Source organism: Ranitomeya imitator, chromosome 3, assembly GCF_032444005.1.
Source record: "Ranitomeya imitator isolate aRanImi1 chromosome 3, aRanImi1.pri, whole genome shotgun sequence".
Classification (NCBI taxonomy): domain Eukaryota; kingdom Metazoa; phylum Chordata; class Amphibia; order Anura; family Dendrobatidae; genus Ranitomeya; species Ranitomeya imitator.
The window spans coordinates 95,287,909-95,310,541 of NC_091284.1; the positions used below are offsets into that span (position 1 = coordinate 95,287,909).

The following is a 22,633-nucleotide window of genomic DNA, read 5'->3' on the forward strand; positions in this document are numbered from 1 at the left end:
GAGGAAAAGTAGTCTGAGGAAGTTTTTTTTTTTTTTTCTCTCCTCTGAGGTTGCTGCCTAGCCTTAATTGCAGCCAGGCTGATTTTTTTTTTTTTTCCTCCTCTTAATCCTTGAATGGCTCTGACCTTAGCTGTTTATCATGGACGTCCAGAGTTTAGCTTCCAGCTTGAATAATCTTGCTGCTAAGGTTCAAAATATACAAGATTTTGTTGTACATGCTCCTATGTCTGAACCTAGAATTCCTATTCCAGAGTTCTTTGCTGGAGATAGATCTAGTTTTCTGAATTTTAGGAACAATTGCAAGCTGTTCCTTTCTTTGAAATCTCGCTCTTCTGGAGACCCTGCTCAGCAGGTTAAGATTATTATATCTTTCCTGCGGGGTGACCCTCAAAATTGGGCATTTGCATTGGCACCAGGGGATCCTGCGTTGCTTAATGTGGATGCGTTTTTTCTGGCATTGGGTTTGCTCTATGAGGAACCTAACCAGGAGATTCAGGCTGAAAAAGCTTTATTAGCTCTCTCTCAGGGGCAAGATAAAGCAGAAATATATTGTCAAAAATTTCGGAAATGGTCAGTGCTTACTCAGTGGAATGAGTGCGCCCTGGCTGCAAAGTTCAGAGATGGCCTTTCTGAGGCCATTAAAGATGTTATGGTGGGGTTCCCTGCGCCTACGGGTCTGAATGAGTCTATGACTACGGCTATTCAGATTGATCGGCGTTTACGGGAGCGCAAACATGTGCACCATTTGGCGGTGTCTTCTGAACAGGCACTTGAGACAATGCAATGTGATAGAGTTCAATCTAGAAGTGAACGGCAAAACTATAGGTGGAAAAATGGGTTGTGCTTTTATTGTGGTGATTCAGCTCATGTCATATCAGCATGCTCTAAACGCACAAAAAAGGTTGATAAGTCTGTTGCCATTAGTACGTTACAGTCTAAGTTCATTCTGTCTGCGACTCTGATTTGCTCATTATCATCCATTTCCGTCGATGCCTATGTAGATTCAGGCGCTGCCCTGAGTCTTATGGATTGGTCATTTGCCAAGCGATGTGGGTTTAGTCTTGAGCCTCTGGAAGTCCCTATTCCTTTGAAGGGAATTGACTCTACACCTTTAGCTATGAATAAACCTCAGTACTGGACACAAGTGACCATGCGTATGACTCCCGTTCATCAGGAGGTGATTCGCTTCCTGGTATTGTATAATTTACATGATGTTCTAGTACTTGGTCTGCCATGGTTACAAACTCATAATCCAGTCCTTGACTGGAAAACAATGTCTGTGTTAAGCTGGGGATGTCAGGGGGTTCATGATGATGCACCTCCGATTTCTATCGCTTCATCTACTCCTTCTGAGGTTCCTGTATTTTTGTCTGATTATCGGGATGTTTTTGAGGAGCCTAAGCTCAGTTCGCTTCCTCCTCACAGGGATTGCGATTGTGCTATAGATTTAATTCCTGGTAGTAAATTTCCTAAAGGTCGTTTGTTCAATCTGTCAGTGCCAGAGCATACTGCTATGCGGGATTATGTTAAGGAGTCCTTGGAAAAGGGACATATCTGTCCATCTTCGTCCCCTTTGGGAGCAGGTTTTTTTTTCGTGGCCAAAAAAGATGGGTCCTTGAGGCCTTGTATAGATTATCGTCTTTTGAATAAGATTACCGTAAAATATCAGTATCCTTTGCCTTTGTTGACTGATTTGTTTGCTCGCATTAAGGGGGCTAAATGGTTCACTAAGATTGATCTTCGGGGTGCGTATAATCTTATACGAATAAAGCAAGGTGATGAGTGGAAAACCGCATTTAATACGCCTGAGGGCCATTTTGAGTATTTGGTAATGCCTTTCGGACTTTCTAATGCTCCTTCAGTCTTCCAGTCCTTTATGCACGATATTTTCCGTGAATATCTGGATAAATTTATGATTGTGTATTTGGATGATATTTTGGTTTTTTCTGATGACTGGGAGTCTCATGTTCAGCAGGTCAGGAAGGTGTTTCAGGTCCTGCGGGCTAATTCCTTGTTTGTAAAGGGCTCAAAGTGTCTCTTTGGAGTCCAGAAGATTTCTTTCTTGGGGTATATTTTTTCCCCTTCTACTATTGAGATGGATCCCGTCAAGGTTCGGGCTATTTGTGACTGGACGCAGCCTGCATCTCTTAAGAGTCTGCAGAAGTTCTTAGGCTTTGCTAATTTCTATCGTCGTTTTATAACTAATTTTTCTAGTGTTGTTAAGCCTTTGACGGATTTGACTAAGAAGGGTGCTGATGTTGCTGATTGGTCTCCTGCGGCTGTGGAGGCCTTTCGGGAACTTAAACGCCGGTTTTCTTCTGCTCCTGTGTTGCGTCAGCCTGATGTTTCGCTTCCTTTCCAAGTTGAGGTTGATGCTTCCGAGATTGGAGCGGGGGCGGTTTTGTCACAGAGAAGCTCCGATTGCTCGGTGATGAAGCCATGTGCGTTCTTTTCTAGAAAATTTTCGCCCGCTGAGCGGAATTATGATGTGGGTAATCGGGAACTTTTGGCCATGAAGTGGGCATTTGAGGAGTGGCGTCATTGGCTGGAGGGTGCTAGACATCGTGTGGTGGTCTTGACTGATCACAAAAATCTGATTTACCTTGAGTCTGCCAGGCGTCTGAATCCTAGACAGGCTCGTTGGTCACTGTTTTTCTCTCGTTTCAATTTTGTGGTTTCATACCTGCCAGGTTCAAAGAATGTGAAGGCGGATGCTCTTTCTAGGAGTTTTGTGCCTGACTCCCCTGGAAATTCTGAGCCCACTGGTATCCTTAGGGATGGGGTGATTTTGTCGGCCGTCTTCCCAGACTTGCGACGTGCTTTGCAGGAGTTTCAGGCGGGTAAACCTGATCGTTGTCCGCCTGAGAGACTGTTTGTTCCGGATAGTTGGACCAGTAGAGTCATCTCCGAGGTCCATTCTTCTGCATTGGCAGGTCATCCTGGAATATTTGGTACTAGAGACTTGGTGGCCAGGTCTTTTTGGTGGCCTTCCTTGTCGAGGGATGTGCGTTCTTTTGTGCAGTCTTGTGAGGTTTGTGCTCGGGCTAAGCCTTGCTGTTCTCGAGCCAGTGGATTGTTGTCACCTTTGCCTATCCCGAAGAGGCCTTGGACGCACATTTCCATGGACTTTATTTCGGATCTCCCTGTCTCTCAAAAAATGTCTGTCATCTGGGTTGTGTGTGACCGCTTTTCTAAAATGGTTCATCTTGTACCCTTGCCTAAGTTGCCTTCCTCCTCTGAGTTGGTCCCTCTGTTTTTCCAGAACGTGGTTCGTTTGCATGGGATTCCGGAGAACATCGTTTCTGACAGGGTATCCCAGTTTGTGTCTAGATTTTGGCGGACGTTCTGTGCTAAGATGGGCATTGATTTGTCCTTTTCGTCTGCATTCCATCCTCAGACGAATGGCCAGACGGAGCGAACTAATCAGACCTTGGAAACTTATTTGAGGTGTTTTGTTTCTGCTGATCAGGATGACTGGGTTACCTTTTTGCCGCTGGCCGAGTTTGCCCTTAATAATCGGGCTAGTTCTGCTACCTTGGTTTCTCCTTTCTTTTGTAATTCGGGGTTTCATCCTCGTTTTTCCTCTGGTCAGGTGGAGCCTTCTGATTATCCTGGAGTGGACATGGTGGTGGATGGGTTGCATCGGATTTGGAGTCATGTGGTGGACAATTTGAAGTTGTCCCAGGAGAAGGCTCAGCAGTTTGCTAATCGCCGTCGCCGCGTGGGTCCTCGACTTCGTGTTGGGGACTTGGTGTGGTTGTCTTCTTGTTTTGTTCCTATGAAGGTCTCTTCTCCTAAGTTCAAGCCTCGGTTCATCGGTCCTTATAGGATCTTGGAAATTCTTAACCCTGTGTCGTTTCGTTTGGATCTCCCGGCATCGTTTGCTATTCATAATGTGTTCCATCGGTCGTTGTTGCGGAGGTATGAGGTACCTGTTGTTCCTTCGCTTGAGCCTCCTGCTCCGGTGCTGGTGGAGGGAGAATTGGAGTATGTTGTGGAGAAGATCTTGGATTCTCGTGTTTCCAGACGGAAACTCCAATATTTGGTCAAGTGGAAAGGTTATGGTCAGGAGGATAATTCTTGGGTGGTTGCCTCTGATGTTCATGCTGATGATTTGGTCCACGCTTTTCATAGGGCTCATCCTGGTCGCCCTGGTGGTTCTCGTGAGGGTTCGGTGACCCCTCCTCAAAGGGGGGGTACTGTTGTGAGTTTTGTTTTTGGGCTCCCTCTGGTGATGGTACTGGGTGATTTGTGTTCTGCTGTCTCTGGTGTCCACCTGTTCTTTTAGGATTTGGGAGTTTCCTATTTAACCGGGCTTTCTTGTCATTTCCCCGCCGGCTATCAAGGTTATCAGAGTGTTTTGTTACCTCAGCTTCTGGCTTCAGTAATCTTCAGGACAAGCTAAGTTTTGATTTTCTTGTTCCACGTTTTGCTTTATTTTTGTCTTGTCCAGCTTGCATATAATTGTCTCTTTGCTGCTGGTTGCTTTAGTGGGCTGTAATTGCTCCTCATGTTCCATGAGTTGGAACATGAGTTCAAGTAATTACAGGATGGTTTTTTGAAGGGTTTTTTGCTGACCGCGCAGTTTACTTTTGTATCCTCTGCTATCTAGTTTTAGCGGGTCTCATTTTGCTGAATCTGTTTTCATACTGTGTATGTGCCTTCCTCTCATTTCACCGTCATTATATGTGGGGGGCTGCTATTTCTGTGGGGTATTTCTCTGGAGGCAAGAGAGGTCTGTGTTTCTTCTAATAGGGGAAGTTAGATCTTCGGCTGGTGCGAGACGTCTAGGATCAACGTAGGCACGTTCCCCGGCTATTGTTATTTTTGTGTTCAGGTTTAGGGTCGCGGTCAGCTCAGGTTCCATCACCCTAGAGCTCGTTGGTGCTTGTCATTTTGTGATTTCCTGCCATTGGAATCATGACAAATACCATAGGAAATCAATAGATGCAATGCCACAGTGTGAGAATTTCAGTGGCGCGCTACACATGTCGCTGTATGGTCTGAGCCTGAAGCAATCATGACGTTTGATGAACTGAACTGCAAATACAGAGAAGACTAAGTAAGACTAGTATTGATGAGCGAACGAGCTTGGATAAATATTATACGAGCATGCTCGTGTGCTAACCGAGTGTCTTCGCCGCGCTCAAAAAATATGTTCGAGTCCCTGCGGCTGCATGTCTCACAGCTGTTTGACTGCCGCAACACATGAATGGATTGCCTTTATCCCTGCATGTGTTTTAGCTCTCAAACAGACGTGAGACATGCAGAAGCACGGACTCGAACATATTTTTCGAGCATACCGAAGAAACTCAGTTAGCCCACAAGCATGCACACCTTATCAGAGAACGTTCGCTCAACAGTAGTGACAGTAGTGACTAGTGGTCAGAACGGCATACACAGTTTGAAAATGGTTTCTCTACCCGAGAGAATGATAAAAATCTTTAAAAAACAAAACAAAAAACAATCTTTAGAGACCACAAAAGTTTTACAGATAAAAAAAACAATATTGTCTATATGTCAGTTTTAATTCCAATTATTTCAGTATAACTCACCGATATATTCTGGACGATGTATTTATTTATATATATTATAAATGTGCGACACATGTGGCTTGCACTGCACTTCAGGTGTTTTTTCTATATTTTGCTCTTCGTATTGTTCCTCATGTTAAGATCACACATTTCTGCTTTTTTCACATCAATTTTCTAGTTTCAAGAACTTAGTTTAAATGTGCAAAAAAAATGTGTTCAAGCACTTTAAAAGCAATAAATATCCACCTTAGTAATATAGCCCGAGGACCAGCTCCAGAGGACTGAGGAAAGAGACTGTTTACATCGCATTTTGGCTTTACAACTGGCACATGGTGGGAAAATCTTCTAGTGCATGGGACGAACATAGTAATGTATGCAACTGTATTCCATGCAGTTACTTATTTGATCTACAAGTAGTGGAAAATAATATTCTCTATACTTAACAGCAGGGGTGGGGAATCTTTTTTCTGCCAAGGGCCATTTGAATATTTATACCATCCTTCGGGGTCATACAAACTCCCCCCACAAAGCACATCCTGACTGGCACTGGTTTCAGGATGTAATCTTTCATTGCATGCCCTTCACTGTTCAGTAGTGAACACTACATGTGTGTGCTAACAGAGCAAGAAGAAATTAATGAGCTGGTTGTAATCAAAATACACCTCCCTGCACAAGAATGCGGTCCTTGAGAATCTGCTCAGGGGTCTGATAAAAGGTTATCGAGGGCCGTAAATGGCCCTGGGGCCTGAGGTTCCCCACCCCTGCTTAACAGTATGTGACAGCACAGAAGGCTCGACTCCTACAGAATAAAAAATAGTATCCTGACATATAGCAGCCTGGCAGATGCAGTAATCTATTTTCCATCCACTGGCATCACACAGTAGCATGTAAAAGTTTGGGCACTCCTGGTTAAAATGACTATTATTGTGAACAGTTAAGTAAGTTGAAGATTACGGTAGATGATCTCGAAAAGGCCTAAAGATAAAGATGACACATTTTCATTGAATTTTAGGAAAAAATAAATAAATTTATATATAAATATAGTTATTCAAGTTTTCCAATTTCAAAATTGCCAAAAGGAAAATGGGCTGTTACAAAAGTTTGGACACCTTGGAGATTTGAGTGCTCAGATAACTTTGACGAAGGCTTCAGACCTTAATTAGCCTGTTAGGGTTATGGCTTGTTCACCATCATCATTAGGAAAGGCCAGGTACAAATTTCCCAGATTTATAAAAACCCAGCCTGCTCTAACCTTGTGCCAAAAAACTGCAGCCATGAGTTCTTCTAAGCAGCTGCCTAGGACTCTGAAAATAAAAAAGGTGTAGGCTCACAAAGCAGGAGAAAGCTATAAGAAGATAGCAAAGCTTTTTCACGTTGCCCTTTCCTCAGTTTGAAATGTAATTAAGAAATGGCAGATAATAGGAACAGTGGAGATCAAAATAAGGTCTGGAAGATGAAGTAAAATTTCTGTGAGAGCTGCTCGTAGGAATGCTAGAGGGGCAAGTCAGAACCCCGGCTTCACTGTAAAAGACTTTCAGAAAGATTTAGCAGACTCTGGAGTTGTGGTACATTGTTCTACTGTTCAGAGACATCTGCACAATTATGGCCTTCATGAAAGTGTCATGAGAGGAAAACCTCTCTTACATCCTCCCCATAAAATTCAGCTTCAGAAGTATGCAAAAGAACATCTAAACAAGCCTGATGCATTTTTGAAACATATCCTGTGGACCAATGTGGTTGAAATAGAACTCTTTGGTCACAATAATCAAAGGTATGTGTGGAGAAAAAAGGGCACAGAATTTCAGTAAGGCTGAAGTCACACTACCGTAGAACACGACTGAGTACTAGGCAATAAGACATCACGTACCACTCTGCCCAATGTTATACTTGCTGCTTAACATATTTTGCACTCACCGAATTGGCAGTATTTATACTTGCTGCTTAACATATTTTGCACTCACCAAATTGGCAGTATTTTGTTTGTTAATCAATAATTAAATGATTCACTCTGCATCCACTTGAGTGCGACTGATTAGCTTCTTTTGATGTTATTTTGGAGTATTCCGGTTCAGCCAGCACCTCTAATATCTATGAGCTGTGTGCACCTTCCTTTGTTCTCCTAATGTTATACTATGGGGCAGCTCACATCTGTGATTATTTTCTCACGCCAATTCGGCATGAAAGAACAATCGTAGCATGCTGAGAGTGAAACATCGCACTGCTCTCGGATATCACCCGAGTGCAGTGCGATTTCCCGCCAACGCTGGCAGCAAAGGAGATGGAAAAATAACTTTGTCCATCTCATCCGCAGCTGTGCTCTGATCCGGTCATGCGAGTAGCATGACACTCGGCTCGTGCTCACAGCAGAGCAGGAGCCGAAGGTCATTAGAATATCACATCCGATGCTCTAGCATGAGAGAATCATTGGATGCCATACACTAGTGTGACTCCGGTTTTAAAGAACATTTCACCAACCATTAAGCACTGGGTGGATCAACCATGCTTTGGGATTGTGTTACAGCCAATGGCTCAGGGAATATTTCATTGGTAGAGAGAAGAATGTATTCAATGAGATTTCAACCAATTCTTTGTTGCGTTTGGGTAAGTCAGGCGGATGGCACAACATAAACAAACAACGGGATGGAATAGAAAGAGGAAGGCCCTAACAGTAAGGAGCAAGGGATGGGGTGCCTCTTGACTCCAACCTGTGCCTATACCTAAGCTCCACTTCGATCCTTTCCCCCGCCGCCACCATGAGCCTAGTCTCTAATTGTCACCTCACTATACCCTGGCTAGTGCACTAGCCGGCATGGACGCTAGCCTCACCACTGCAGATGGTATCAACACAGGGGAAGTGACAAACATGAGACAGACAAGGAAAACAATACTTAGCTACTGCCTCTGCTGCCAAGCTCCAAACAGCAGAGAATATGGCACCTGGAACCCAAATTCGACAGAAGCAGCAGATACACCGCTGGCACCAGAGAGCACCAAACTCAAGGCTGGTCTTCATAAAATAACTCTATTACCAACAGTCAGCTGATGTGTCATGTGACTATTTAAAAGGATGGTGTGAGTTGTCACCACCCACATCAGCTGACCAGAAACAAAGCCACTGCCAGCAAGGAAACTGATATTAACCCTTGCTGGCTCAAAAGTAAAAAAGCAACATTTAAATTATAGCAGAACCAGAGATGTCACTAATCCAAAAATAAATTGTGACATTCTTGATGAAAACAAATACGATCTGTAAAAAAAGCTGAAGTTGAAAAGAGAATGGCTTCTACAAATGGCTAATGATCCTAAACACACGTCAAAATCCACAGTATGCTACCTCAAAAGGCGCAAGCTGAAGGTTTTAGAATGACCCTCACAGTCCCATGATCTGATCATCATTGAAAATCTGTGGCTAGACCTCAAAATAGCAGAACATGAAAGACTACCCAGAAATGTCACAGAACTGGAAGAATTTTCCAAGGAGGAATGGATGAAAATCCCTCAAACAAGAACTGAAAGACTGAGGGCTGGCAACAAAAAGCATTTATAAGCTGTGATACTTGCAAAAGGAGGTGCTAATAGGTACTAACAATGCAAGATGCCCAAATTTTTGCATCTCCCATTTTACTATTGAAATTTTTAAAATGTAAAAATTGACTATATATATATATATATACATATATATATATATATATATATATATATATATACATATATATAGTGCCTTGCGAAAGTATTCGGCTCCCTGGAACTTTTAAGCCTTTTCCCACATATCATGCTTCACACATAAAGATACCAAATGTAAATTTTTGGAGAAGACTCAACAACAAGTGGAACACAATTGTGAAGTTGAATGAAATTTATTGGTTATTTTAAATTTGTTTGGAAATTCAAAAACTGAAAAGTGTTCGTGCAATATTATTCAGCCCCTTTACTTTCAGTGCGGCAAACTCATTCCAGAAGTTCATTGTGGATCTCTGAATGATCCAATGTTGTCCTAAATGGCTAATGATGATAAATATAATCCACCTGTGTGTAATCAAGTCTCCATGTAAATGCACCTGCTCTGTGATAGTCTCAGGCTATGTGCACACATCAGGATTTCTGGCAGAAATTTCCTGACAAAAACCGGGCATTTCTGCCAGAAATCCGCAAGCGTTTTTTCCCCCACGTTTTTTGCGTGTTTTTTGTGCGTTTTTTCCCAATGCATTAAATAGCGGGAAATGCGCGAAAAATCCGCAAAATTAATGAACATGCTGCTTTTTTTACCGCGATGCGTTTTTTTCGTGGAAAAAAAACACATCATGTGCGCAAAAATTGCAGAATGCATTCTAAGTAATAGGATGCATATGTATGCATTTTTAATGCGTTTTTATCGCAAAAAAATGCGAAAAAAAATCAAAAAAACCTGAATGTGCGCACATACCTTCAAGGTTCTGTTTGAAGCACAGAGAGCAAGGAACACAACAGGCAGGTCCGTGATACTGTTGTGGAGAAGTTTAAAGCCGGATTTGGATACAAAATGATTTCCAAAACTTTAAACATCCCAAGTAGAAATGTGCAAGCGATCATATGAAAACGGAAGGAGTATCATACCACTGCAAATCTACCAAGATCCAGCCGTCCCTCTAAACTTTCATCTCAAACAAGGAGAAGACTGATCAGAGATGCAGCCAAGAGGCCCATGATCACTCTGGATGAACTGCGGAGATCTACAGCTGAGGTGGGACAGTCTGTAGATAGGACAACAATCAGCTGTACACTGCACATATCTGGCCTTTATGGAAGAGTGGCAAGAAGAAAGCTATTTCTCAAAGATATCCATAAAAAGTGTCGTTTAAAGTTTGCAACAAGCCACCTGGGAGACACACCAAACATGTGGAAGAAGGTGCTCTGGTCAGATGAAACCAAAATCGAACTTTTTGGCAACAATGCCAAACGACATGTTTGGTGTAAAGGCAACACAGCTCATCACCCAGAACACACCATCCCCACTGTCAAAAATGGTGGTGGCAGCATCATGGTTTGGGTCTGCTTTTCTTCAGCAGGGACAGGGAAGATGGTTAAAATTGATGGGAAGATGGATGGAGCCAAATACATTACCATTCTTGAAAAAAACTTGTTGGAGTCTGCAAAAGACCTGAGACTGGGACAGAGATTTGTCTTCCAACAAGACAATGATCCCAAACATAAAGCAAAATCTACAATGGAATGGTTCACAAATAAACGTATCCAGGTGTTAGAATGGCCAAGTCAAAGTCCAGTCCTCAATCCAATCGAGAATCTGTGGAAAGAGCTGAAAACTGCTGTTCACAAATGATCTCCATCAAACCTCACTGAGCTCGAGCGGTTTGCCAAGGAAGAATGGGCAAGAATTTCAGTCTCTCGATGTACAAAACTGATAGAGAAATACCCCAAGCGAGCTGCAGCTGTAATTGCAGCAAAAGGTGGCGCAACAAAGTATTAAGTTAAAGGGGCCGAATATTATTGCACGCCCCATTTTTCAGTTTTTGAATTTCCACAAACATTTTAAATAACCAATAAATTTCGTTGAACTTCACAATTGTGTTCCACTTGTTGTTGATTCTTCACCAAAAATTTACATTTGGCATCTTTATGTTTGAAGCATGATATGTGGAAAAAGGTTGAAAAGTTCCAGGGAGCCGAATACTTTCGCAAGGCAATGTGTGCGTGTGTATATATATATATATATATATATATATATATATATATATATATATATATATTTCCTAGAATACCAAGGAAATGTGTCATCTTTAACTTTAGCCCTCTTAGAGATCACTTAATCTTAAACTTGCTTAACTTTTTACAGTAACAGTAATTTTAACTAGGGTTGCCCAAACTTTCACATGCCACTGTAAGAGTCTAAGGACTGATTTGGCATGTGTACCAATAATTTTTCCCTGCACATGCACCAAGCACAGTTTGCACCTAGCCTTAGGGGTAAAGTCCAGCAGTACTTGGAAACTATCTGTGTATTCGACATTACCTTTGCTCTTTCCTTTGTGCTGGTCAGATAAATGTTCTGTGCGGGTTCTAGTAATTAATTCTACATTGGAAGCCCCGTATACCTGAGAAAAAAAAGTTAAAGAGGTATAATACAAATGTTAATGCTCATTTATTTATGTAATATTACTAAATTATATTTTAAAGGAACTGTCAACTCGTCATTAATTGGTTAAATTGCGAAGTCGTAGTAAAAGCAAGTAAACCTTGTAAGTATCACTTATTAAAAATCCTCTATGTTCTACAAAATGACGAGCTTTTAATTTTATTGTGTTCTGCTCAATGCCTGGGTTACTGGCCACCTCCACAGTCTCAGGGCACAGTCACACGGCTGTATAAATAGGGCCAAGATCGGAACGCATAGACAGGCCGCAACCGACCCAAGCAAGACACCTGCATAGAAATACATGCTCGGGTAATGAGAACGCCGCCCAGTCTGTGCATTGAGTTCCAATCTTGGTCCGACGAGTACAGCCATCTGACTGTGCCCTTAGAATGTCTGGTTACTTCCGAAAGGACTGAGCGCTGCTTTAGACTCTGCAACCGCTGCTCTGAAGCTGGCGGATTGATGGATCTGACCAGACTCAGTGCCTCTGCACTTTTCCCATGATGCAGAGGTAAGCCTGGTCCAAACTGGTCCAAACTGCGATCTGTCAATCTTCAGGAGTGTACTGCCCCCCCAACCCGGCAACCAGGAAGCCGGGTAGTATGGGAGGGGTGCTGCCCTGAAGAAAGAAGATGGACACAGATGTTGTGCATGCCTCACCATGCATGTGTGTAGTAATGAAATGTTACATATTGGCCACTCACTGAACCAACCATGTAATACATATATGATATATCTCATTGGCTTATTGAGAGGGAGATACTCATTCATATAATTATTGGCTGCTATTATTATGTGGGGTCATCTGAAAAAAAAGGCATGCACACAAATTGCAACAGTGACCTCTTTGCACCAAATGCACGTGTCTTTGATAAATTATCTAACTCAGGGGTGGGCAATTAATTTTCCCAAGAGCCCACATGAGATACTGCGACTGTTGTAGAGGACTGAACCAACCGGCCAAACTTAATTCTGCTCATTATTATTGTTTTATACATATTTGTATCAATTAATATTGAACAAAATGAAGATTACTGACTAGTTATTACTGGTAATACACTTTACGATAGGGCTTATTGCTTTATGTATTCTTACTTGTAGCAGATAATTCAAACTATATAATTTACTGCATCTTACAAAGGTTATGAAAAGAAGTAAATCATTTGTTCCTGATACTCAGACCTTGTACCTTGATTAACTGCTTCAAACACAATATGATGCCCCCACACAGTATAATGTCCCCACATAGCCCTCAGACAGTATGATATCCGCACAAAGCCCCCACACACAATATTATGTCCCGACAAAGCATTCTTCACAATATGTCACCACAAAGCCCCCACAAAGTATGAAGGTCACCACCACAAAACCTTGCTACAAAGTATTATGTCCACACACAGCACCCTATTCAGAATGATGACCACACAGAGCCCTCCTACACAGTATTATTTCCCCACTCATAATGATGTGCCCACACAGCCCCCTTACTCAATATTATGTCCCCAGACAGCCCCTACACAATATTGTCCCCACAAAGCACCCCCCACAATCTGTTGTCACTACGCAGCCCCCCAAAGAGTATGACTGACATCCCCAGACAACCTCACTACACAGTATTATGTCCCCACACAGCCCTCTACTCAGACTGATGTCGCCACAGAGCCGCCCTACACAATATTATGTCCCCTTTCACCACCCACTTAGAAAGATGTCCCCACACAGCCCCCTTAGAGTATTATGACCTCACACAGCCCCCCACTCAGAATGACATGTCCAAACAACAGCCCGCTTGCACAGTATTATGTCCCCATACAGCCCACTCTTGCCACACAGAATGATGTAGAAAAAAAAATTACTCACCTAACCCAGTTTTCCCACAGCTCCAGTCTGCGCTCTCTACTGAAGCACAGCTGGCACAATGTAGTGCCATCATCACGCCTCCTGAACTCACAAACGCATAGGCTCAATGATAGAATAGGGAGCTGATGATTCCATAGTCCATCATTATATTACACCAGTATCAGCATTACGAGGATACAGATTTCAGTAAAAGTGAGACGACAAACGGAAGATGGCCTCTTAATGTGGGACATGTCATTGCATAAAAACCTTTGATTGTTTCAGTCCGCGGGCCTTAAAAAACAGCCAAAGGGTCGCATTTAACCCACGTGCCGCACCTTGCACAGGTCTGATCTAACCGAACAACTCAACAAAAAAGATGACATATTGAAAGCATAAAAGAAGCACAAGAGATTAAAAAGTTATTCCCATCCCATAGAAAGAATATCACTTAGGCCCCCATTGATTCTGAGACTGTACAGGCCAAGGTACTGTGGTTTGTCCACACATCAAGGGAATGGCAGCATGGCCCGTAACATTTAGAAGGGGCTTCAGCGCTAAATCAACGCCTCAATTCTTAGAATCTGTGCAGAGTTCAGCAGTCACACTGATACTAATCATAAAGTGTTGGCGTATTCTAGGCACTTTAGTAGGAAAAGTCAATATTAGTAAGCTTTGTTTCTGGGAGTTATTAATGAGTTTGGACCGTTCAGCCTAATATTTTGGTCCCAGGGTAATAACTGAAGAGAAATCATAAAGATACCCTAAATTTAAATGTAGGAATAAAGGTTGTATCTTTTAAATGTAGGGTATTTTTATGAACTTTCAGCCTACACTACAGAGATGCATTTTTAGGGTCCAGCCTTGTGATGACATGAATGTAAGGTCAGAATTAGTAGAAGTTCAGATGAACAACTATAACTAAGAGCTCCTACAGAATAAGAGATCTCATTGGGGTACAGCTCCTGTCACCTCCACTCCTATCTGGATTACAGGTCAGGTTATGCATCTTTATAATCTTTACAATCTTTTTATTTTTATATAGCACTAACATATTCCGCAGCGCTTTACACTTTGCATCTTACCTTTGCCTCGTAGCCATTGATAACCTCAGTTTTCTCGCTTCTCCAGCCGAGGATTCCTGATTTGTTTCTGTAAGGGAAATTAAAGAAAGCACAAAATTGCTTCTTATAATCATGATGCAGGACTGTATCTATGAGGTAGCAGAAGCACTGTGTAATATCACAGAAAAGCATTCTTATATTAACTTCCACAGAGTACGTTATCAGAATGTTCCAGACCAAGTATCTTAATGAAGTTTTTGTACATAAAAGTGTCACTCCAGCACTGAAGTGACGCCAACCTGTGCTGCCTGACTGTTTTGATAAAGCTAAGAAATTAAAACTGGATATCTAAGCTTCAGTACTTTAAATAAAACACCGGTTCTTGGCAATGTCACTCGATGCCGGTCCCAAGATTTATTCTTCTCGACTTGAACTGAACAACCTCTTTCTACAGTGAGACATTTGCCAAATGCCAGAAAGTAAAGCTCCACACTTACGGTAATCTCAAGAATATATTAGAGTATAACACAACAACAGTACCTTACGCCAATAATATAACATTATTATTAGTGTCACCACCTTTAATATTTGCTAACTTTTCAAAAATGTCCAGAAGTGAGACATCGCTAGACTACTGGAGGAGTTGGCAAATCTCACAGATGCCACTGAAGCATCCCCAAACTTATGGAATGTGGGTTTTCAGGGGGTGTTGGATGATCCCCAAAAATACATTGATAGGATGATGAGGGCAAAGTGAGGAATGACATGCACAAATAAAAGAATGTGGTAATATGAGAAAATATTTCAGCTATGCACCTAACATTTCATTGTTGGAAATGTTAATGGTGTACACCTCTGTGCAATTTCAGCTTGGGACCTGAATATTCATGAGATCTTAATTTATGTAACTACATTGTCTTTTACCAATCCTAAATTACATCCTGTATTATAGACCAGAGTTTTATTAAACATTTAAGCGGAATGCATGATTAAAAGCTTAACCATTCCAGCTTTTCTTGCTAACCTAAAGGTATGGTTGTTACCTTTATTTTATAAAATTGCACTCATTTTAAGTCCGCAGTTTTCATTCCTTCACTGAATTTCAGAACCCCAGATGAGTCTGCAGTCTAATCCAAGTTTCAAATGTTTCACTTTTGGGAGTTTCCCTCCCAGTAATATAGGCTGGGTTTAAGCTCTGTGTGTATCCAGAGTGTTACTCTCTTCACACGTATCAACGCAGCTCCAATACTGTACTTATTTCCTCTTCATGTGCTTTCCCCCTTGACTATAGCCTGTTTTCTTCACTCTCCTTTTGTTTGTCTTCTTTGCTCGCTTCAGATAGTTTCCTCTCTCTCCAATGTAGATTTTTGCACAACCACCTTCTTTTTGCTATCACTAATACTGAGAGAAATGAGCAGAAGTGCTGAGATGGCCGACTGGAGCAAGAACTCTAACGATTTGTATTTTATTTTACAGATAATTCAGCTAAATAAGGAACTTCCAGATGCACTTAAGCAGTAAAACTCAACATTGACCCTTTATTGAGCCTTGCCACGTGACTTAGGATAAACCAAACCAGACAATATTTACAGACACGTTTCAGGTTGTTAGTCCCTCATCAGTGCAAACCAAAAGGTATCATTTGGCTGGATGCAAGGCCTCTAATGGGGATCTAAGAGGTAAGGTTTCTCTCCTTACAAATAGTGCCATGCCAGTGTGAGGGGGCTTATAGGCCATACAATACTCCTCTGGGACATTAAATATGCAAACAGTCTCTTCAGAGGAAGAACACTTGAAATCCACTGGGTCCTATTGGAAGCAGCAATCCTAAAAGTCAATATATTTAATATTTGAAGTTTAATATTTAAATGTTATATTTAAATATTTAATATATTTAATATTTAAAATTTATATTTAATAAGCCTTGCTTTATGACTTAGGACAAACACATAATCAGACACACTATTTGCAGACACGTGTTTCGGGGAGCTTACTTCTCCTAGACAAGCATTGCATGGCCATTAAGTTTCCTTTATCCGTTATGGCAATCTCCACAAGGAGAGACATTATCCTTTGGACCCCTGTCAGAGGCCTCTCATCCAGACAAATCCAATCTCTTGCTTTGAAATGATGAGATGCAAAAACCCAGAAACACATGTCTGCAAATGGAGTATCTGGTTTGGCTCTTGTCCTGAGTCATATAGCAAGACTTGTTCAAGGGTCAATAATGACTTTTAGGATTGCTACTTTCAAGCGGTGGTGCTAAAGTTCAAGTCCTGTTCCTCTCTGAAGAGACTATTTGCATACTTAATTTGCCACAAAAGCATTACATAGACTGTACGTCTCCTCACACCAGCATTTAAAATCATACAGCTCTGGCAAAAATTAAGAGACCACTACAAAATGTTCCGTTTGTCTGATTTTTCTCTTCATAGGTATATTTTTGAGTAAAATGTAAATTGTTCTTTTATTCTATAAACTTCTGACAACATGTCTCCGAAGTTCCAAATAATAAATTTTGTATTTTTTTTTTTCTGAAAAGGAGAAATGGTCAAAACGTAAAAAACCCCCAGTGCTTTCAGACCTCAAATAATGCAAATAAAACAAGTTCATAATCAGTTAGAAACAACAATACTAATGTTTTAACTCCGGAAGAGTTCAGAAATCAATATTTTGTGCAATAACCATGACTTTTAATCACAGCTTTCATGCGTCTTGGCATGCTTTCCACCAGTCTTTCACACTGCTTCTGGAGCAAAAAATGTAAGCAGTTCTTTTTTTGGTGGCTTGTGACTATCCAACATCCTCCTGATTACTTTCCAGAGGTTTTCAATGGGGTTCAGGTCTGGAGATTGGGCGCCCATGACAGGGTTTTGATGTGGTGGACTGGTCTCTTAATTTTTGTCAGAGCTGTATGTAACCTTTTCATGTAGACAATAACTATACTTACCCAGTATACTGGCATTCACAGGTGAAGCCACACGTAAGGATTCAATGCATAAATGATTAAGGGAAGATATTGGTCTTTCATATAATAACTTTTACCATCCCCTTTTTCTTCTTACTCACCTCTCAAAGGCAATATTCTTGGTATCTAACTGAGTAGTGACCACAGGGGCTGTCAGGCGACTCATGGCCTGTTCTTCGGTGGGCTGCACAGCAGCCAGCAGAACTTCATGGTCCTGGGAGCCTAAAGTCAGAGTTTCAGAGAAGACAACTCTCCGGTCATGGTCGATTTCCATGACCACGGCGCTGGTGTCTGTAGATATAGTTAGGTCTAGATTTAGAAACAGCATATAAAATGCAATAGTCTCATGTACATTTTTGAATTCCTCACCTTGTCCCTTGAAGATAAAACTACGGTTCCCTCGTTGCCAGGTCATGTGATCAAACCCAAGTAGTGTTGTGTCCACACGCAGGTTCTGCCCACTTTTCCAAACCTTGTATGTATCACTAGGGCAGATCTTTGAGACCAGGGGCACTACAGAAATGGAAAAAAGAGCGAACTGTTAGGAGTTTTCTGGAGTCTGACCATTTTTTGGGTCTGTGCACACACTGCGTTTTATCTGCGTATTTTCGTTATAAAGCCTGAATTATTTCCTAGTACTAGCAAAGTGAATGAGATTCTTGAAGTCTCGTGCACACATTGCTTAACTTTTTCCTTGCAGATTTTCAGAAGATTTAAGTCTGCAGCATGTCAGTTCTTTCAGGGTGTTTGCTTCAAATTTCATCCCTACTAACAAGTGGGGAAAAATCCACAACAAAAAAGCATGTAAAAAAACGAGGCAAAAACGCAAGAAAAATATGCAAATTTTACACAGCATTTTTCCTGCAAACACATCAGAGTTTCCCCTTTTTTACTGTCGTTTTCCGGTTTTATTTTTTCACTCCAATGAATAATAAAGAAACCGGTTTTTAAAGCGAGCCTGTCAGCGGGCTTTCGCTAAGTAAACTACAGGCATTGTCAGGTTGGCAGTGTTAAACTGATTAAAATGATACCTGGGGTGAAGAAATCAGTCTTGTGGTTCTTGTGTAATCAGTGTTAGAAGTTTTCAGTCAATGACAAACCTGTTATAGAGACAGAGAGAGACAGACGGTTTGTGCTTCGGGGCAGCCTGTGAACAGGTCTTTCCTTGGTATCTCTGGCTTAGAGCAGGAAGATAAGACTCTGCCTACAGTCCCGCCCTGGAGCGCAGACATATCATTAACTGATAACTTCTAATACTGATTACATAAGAACCACAAGACTGATTTTTTCACCCCAGGTATTATTTTAATCAGTTTAACACTGTCAACCTGACAATGCCTGTAGTTTACTTATCAAAATCCTGCTGACAGGTTCGCTTTAAGCAAAAATAGTAGCAAAACTATTCACCTCACTGTCTATAGCTATGTATATGGAAAGCCTGGTGTGAGCGGGGCTAGCTTCCTCAGCTCTGCTTCATGTTAAATGTAAAAGCTCTGCTTATGCCAGAACGGCTGCATCTAATAAAGTGATACATTGTTGGATTCAGGATCTCTTGGCCTAAACGATGCTGCTCTCAGATGTGGTAGCAAAAACCTGTTGACAGATTTCCTTTAAAGGGAATCTGTCACCAGGGTTTTGTCAACTAATCTGAGAGCAGCATAATGTAGGCAAAGATACACTGATTCCAGTAATGTGTCACTTACTGCGCTGCTTAGTGTAGTTTTGGTAAAATCACAGTTTTGTCAGTAGGTGATTATCACTAAAGGACTAGTAAACCTGCTGTCACATAGTCCTCCATATTCATGAGCTCTGTATAACCCACCCCCACCACTGTTTGGCAGCTTTTTGCCTACACACTTTGTACAGAGAAAGCTGACAATCCGTGATGTGGAAGGGGTTATACTTAGCTCCGAATTTACAGAACTAGTAGGTCTACAGCAGAGAAAACAGTTTTTAATCAAAACTGCAGCATCCAGTAAAGTAAGTGAAACATCTCTGGAATTAGGGTCTCTGCCCCATATTGATGCTCTTAGTCATAGGGTGCACATTGCACCAGAAACGTGTCAGCCTGTTTTATGGTGTTTTTTCTTTTTTAAGGACTAAATAAACTTTGATATAATTTTACCTTGATGGTGTGCTATCTACAATCCTCTCTCCACTGCATGGAATGTCCATTATTATAATTTTACCAGAAAATAAAGCATACAGTATATTTTATTACTCACCCCAACTGGTAAACTCCCATTTCATTTCGACATAAAAGTCCTGTGCCTAAAAGGCAAAAAATTCTCTCTATGAACAGGTGCAGTAATACCAACAGAACAGAACTTTATTGATGTCAAAAACTGGGGTTTGCATTCAGCAAATATTTTAATATAACGAAGTACAATTAAATATTTGTTAAAGCATTGCCACCATTGGATAATTCCTTGAAAGCACATCCGTCATAGGACATTTACATTCCTGTGTTGTCATTTGTAAATAGACATGAAGGTCTTTACATTGCTTAATTTGTCAGGAACATTAATGATTGCCTTAAGGCAAAATATTGACATTTACAGCTACAATCAAAATGATTCACATAAATAAGCAAAATCAATAAATAAATATCAAAAAGTCACTGAGTAATGGAATATTGCCTTAGGTGTGAATGAGTAATGGTCAAACACAGCATTCAAAGCTAATAAAGGTGGAACCCAGCGTCACATTAAATGCTGCCTGTCTGGAAGACAATGGTGTCCTTCTCCAAATATGCACATCATGAACATCGGCCAGTAAACTTGAACTTCCAGTGGTATGGGCTTTCTGTGCTCCCCAGATCTACATTTTTCGTTCTCAAAAGATCCAAATTAAAACAAGCAGTGAAGAGGTGGTTTGCACTCCAAACAGGTGAAGTATTACACCCTGGCCTGACTCGAGTTTCGCCTGCTTGGCTTCTTCAGGGGTGTGCCCATACAATCAATCCTATCCATTTTTAAACTCTGAGATTATAAAAAATACAGCATGCACTGGGACTCTCAAATAAAAACACAACTTCAATGCATTAAAAAATATATATATACAGTACGGACCAAAAGTTTGGACACACCTTCACCTTCAAAGATTTTTCTGTATTTTCATGACTATGAAAATTGTAAATTCACACTGAAGGCATCAAAACTATGGATTAACACATGTGGAATAATATAATTAACCAAAAAGTGTGAAACAACTGAAAATATGTCTTATATTCTAGGTTCTTCAAAGTAGCCACCTTTCGCTATGATGACTGCTTTGCACACTCTTGGCATTCTCTAGCGCATGCTCAGATTCAGATCTCGGCAACGAGATCTCTTCTCCCGAGATCTCGGAACGAGATCTCATTGCTGAGATCTGAATCTGAGCATGCGCCGCCCTTGGCGGCCATTTTCCCGGAGGCCACCGCATCGCAGGAATTGATCTGCGTGGGCCTCCAGGCATTCATGAAATGCCGGCGGAGCCCCGGCGCCCCACAGGCTACCACCACCACCGTCCCACGGAGAACCGCCGCCCAACAGGTCACCGCGCAACAGAGAGCTGCAACAGCCTGGGAAAGGAGGCTGCAGCGTCAGACCGGCATTGCCGTCACGGTATTTGTAAGTATATTCCGACTGTAAGACGCACCCCTATTTCCCCAAAACATATTTGGGGAAAAATGTGCGTCTTATAGTCTGAAAAATACGGTAATGCTTTGGGGCTAATTGAACACTTGTATACTGGGGCTTCACCATTGTGTTTTTTCCCGACTCTCTTCATATTGGTAGATCTGGCACAGAACTTCAATACTATTGGATGTTCAAGTTTTCTGGTCTTGGTTTTTGTTCTGGACATTAGGAAAAGGACATTGGTGTTTCCAACGAGGCAGTGTATAACATCATTTAAAATTATTCACCCTCCATTTCAAATTATGTTTATCAGTAAAATGTACAACGTTTCTGTTGTTTGCAATAATCCAATCAAATAAGAACAATCCTAATAGCTCAACAAACTAATTTAACAAGTGGTTTCTCCAAATTCAGCACAAAATGCCACATTTAATGACTACGGCAATATGAGAATTATTCACCCCTTCACGGTAAGCACCTTTAGTACTTAGTGCAACCACTTCGGCTGTTATGACCTGCTGCATATGTGATCTATAGCCAGAGAACCGCTTCTGGCAGCATTCCTGGGGAGTTTTTGTGCACACGTTGCGTTTTTGTTGCATTTTTTCAGTGCAGATTTGTCACAAAACCTTGAAGGGTTTCCTCATTCCAGCAAAGTGAATGAGAATCCCAAGTGTCACTGACTTGGAAACCGGCCCAAGGACTCTTCCGTGCAGCGCACGCTTCGAGGATTGTTTAATAGCCCATACTAGTGAGCTGATGTGATTTTTTTTTCTTTTTTGCTTATTTCTAACATACAGTCAAACATCACAGTCAGTTAGCCCCTAGCCAGTCCAGATACTTGATATGTTTTATCTGATATACCCCAGATGCATCTACATCTATTGTAGCCCTTCATTAGTTGTATCAGTTGTGCTTGAGAGAACACCTGATTTGCACAATTCTGAGATTGCAGCAGTCATTAACAGTGGTGCTTTGGCTTCATCAAAATTCTGGAGTAAATCACTTTGAAAAGGTGCAAATGCTGTAGTCCACAAAGAATTTGCAATTTTTGTAGTTTTCACTCCAGTTTTCCCAGGCTCTGCCAAAATGGGTGCAGTCAGGGCACGACGCCTCAACCAATCTAATTCATGCTGAACTATGGATTTCCTGACACCAGAAATCTTACTCCAGTCCCTAACTGGAGTAAGACTTGTGACAGAGCACATGGAGGAGCACGCCACTTGTCAGATGCTCATGCGTGCCCTGATCTTTGTTTTGGATTTGGAGAAGTCATTTATTCTATTAGTTGTGTTCACCTATTTACATCGTTCTTGTTTAATGCAAACAGCGGACGTTTGTAAATCTTGCAAATAAACCTGATTTACAATGAGGGGTTGAATAATTTTGATTGAAACTGCTATGTATAAGGGTCTAAGTGAAGAAGATGTGTGTGAATAAACTGTTCCTGTGCTGAGATAATCTTATACATGTGC

At 41.4% G+C, this 22,633-nt stretch overlaps 1 protein-coding gene across 5 annotated transcripts in view; it reads right to left on the reverse strand.

Moving 5' to 3' along the window:
- ANKRD13B (ankyrin repeat domain 13B) overlaps positions 1–22,633 on the reverse strand; it is a 265,917-nt gene that overhangs the window by 37,295 nt on the left and 205,989 nt on the right. For all 5 annotated transcript variants that reach the window (XM_069761171.1, XM_069761169.1, XM_069761172.1 and 2 more), the window contains exons 4-8: positions 19,761–19,806; positions 17,905–18,048; positions 17,637–17,826; positions 14,589–14,655; positions 11,542–11,623 (exon numbers count right to left, since the gene is read on the reverse strand). In XM_069761171.1, coding sequence (XP_069617272.1) covers positions 11,542–11,623; positions 14,589–14,655; positions 17,637–17,826; positions 17,905–18,048; positions 19,761–19,806 — 529 coding nt within the window. The remainder of the gene's footprint in view (positions 1–11,541; positions 11,624–14,588; positions 14,656–17,636; positions 17,827–17,904; positions 18,049–19,760; positions 19,807–22,633) is intronic.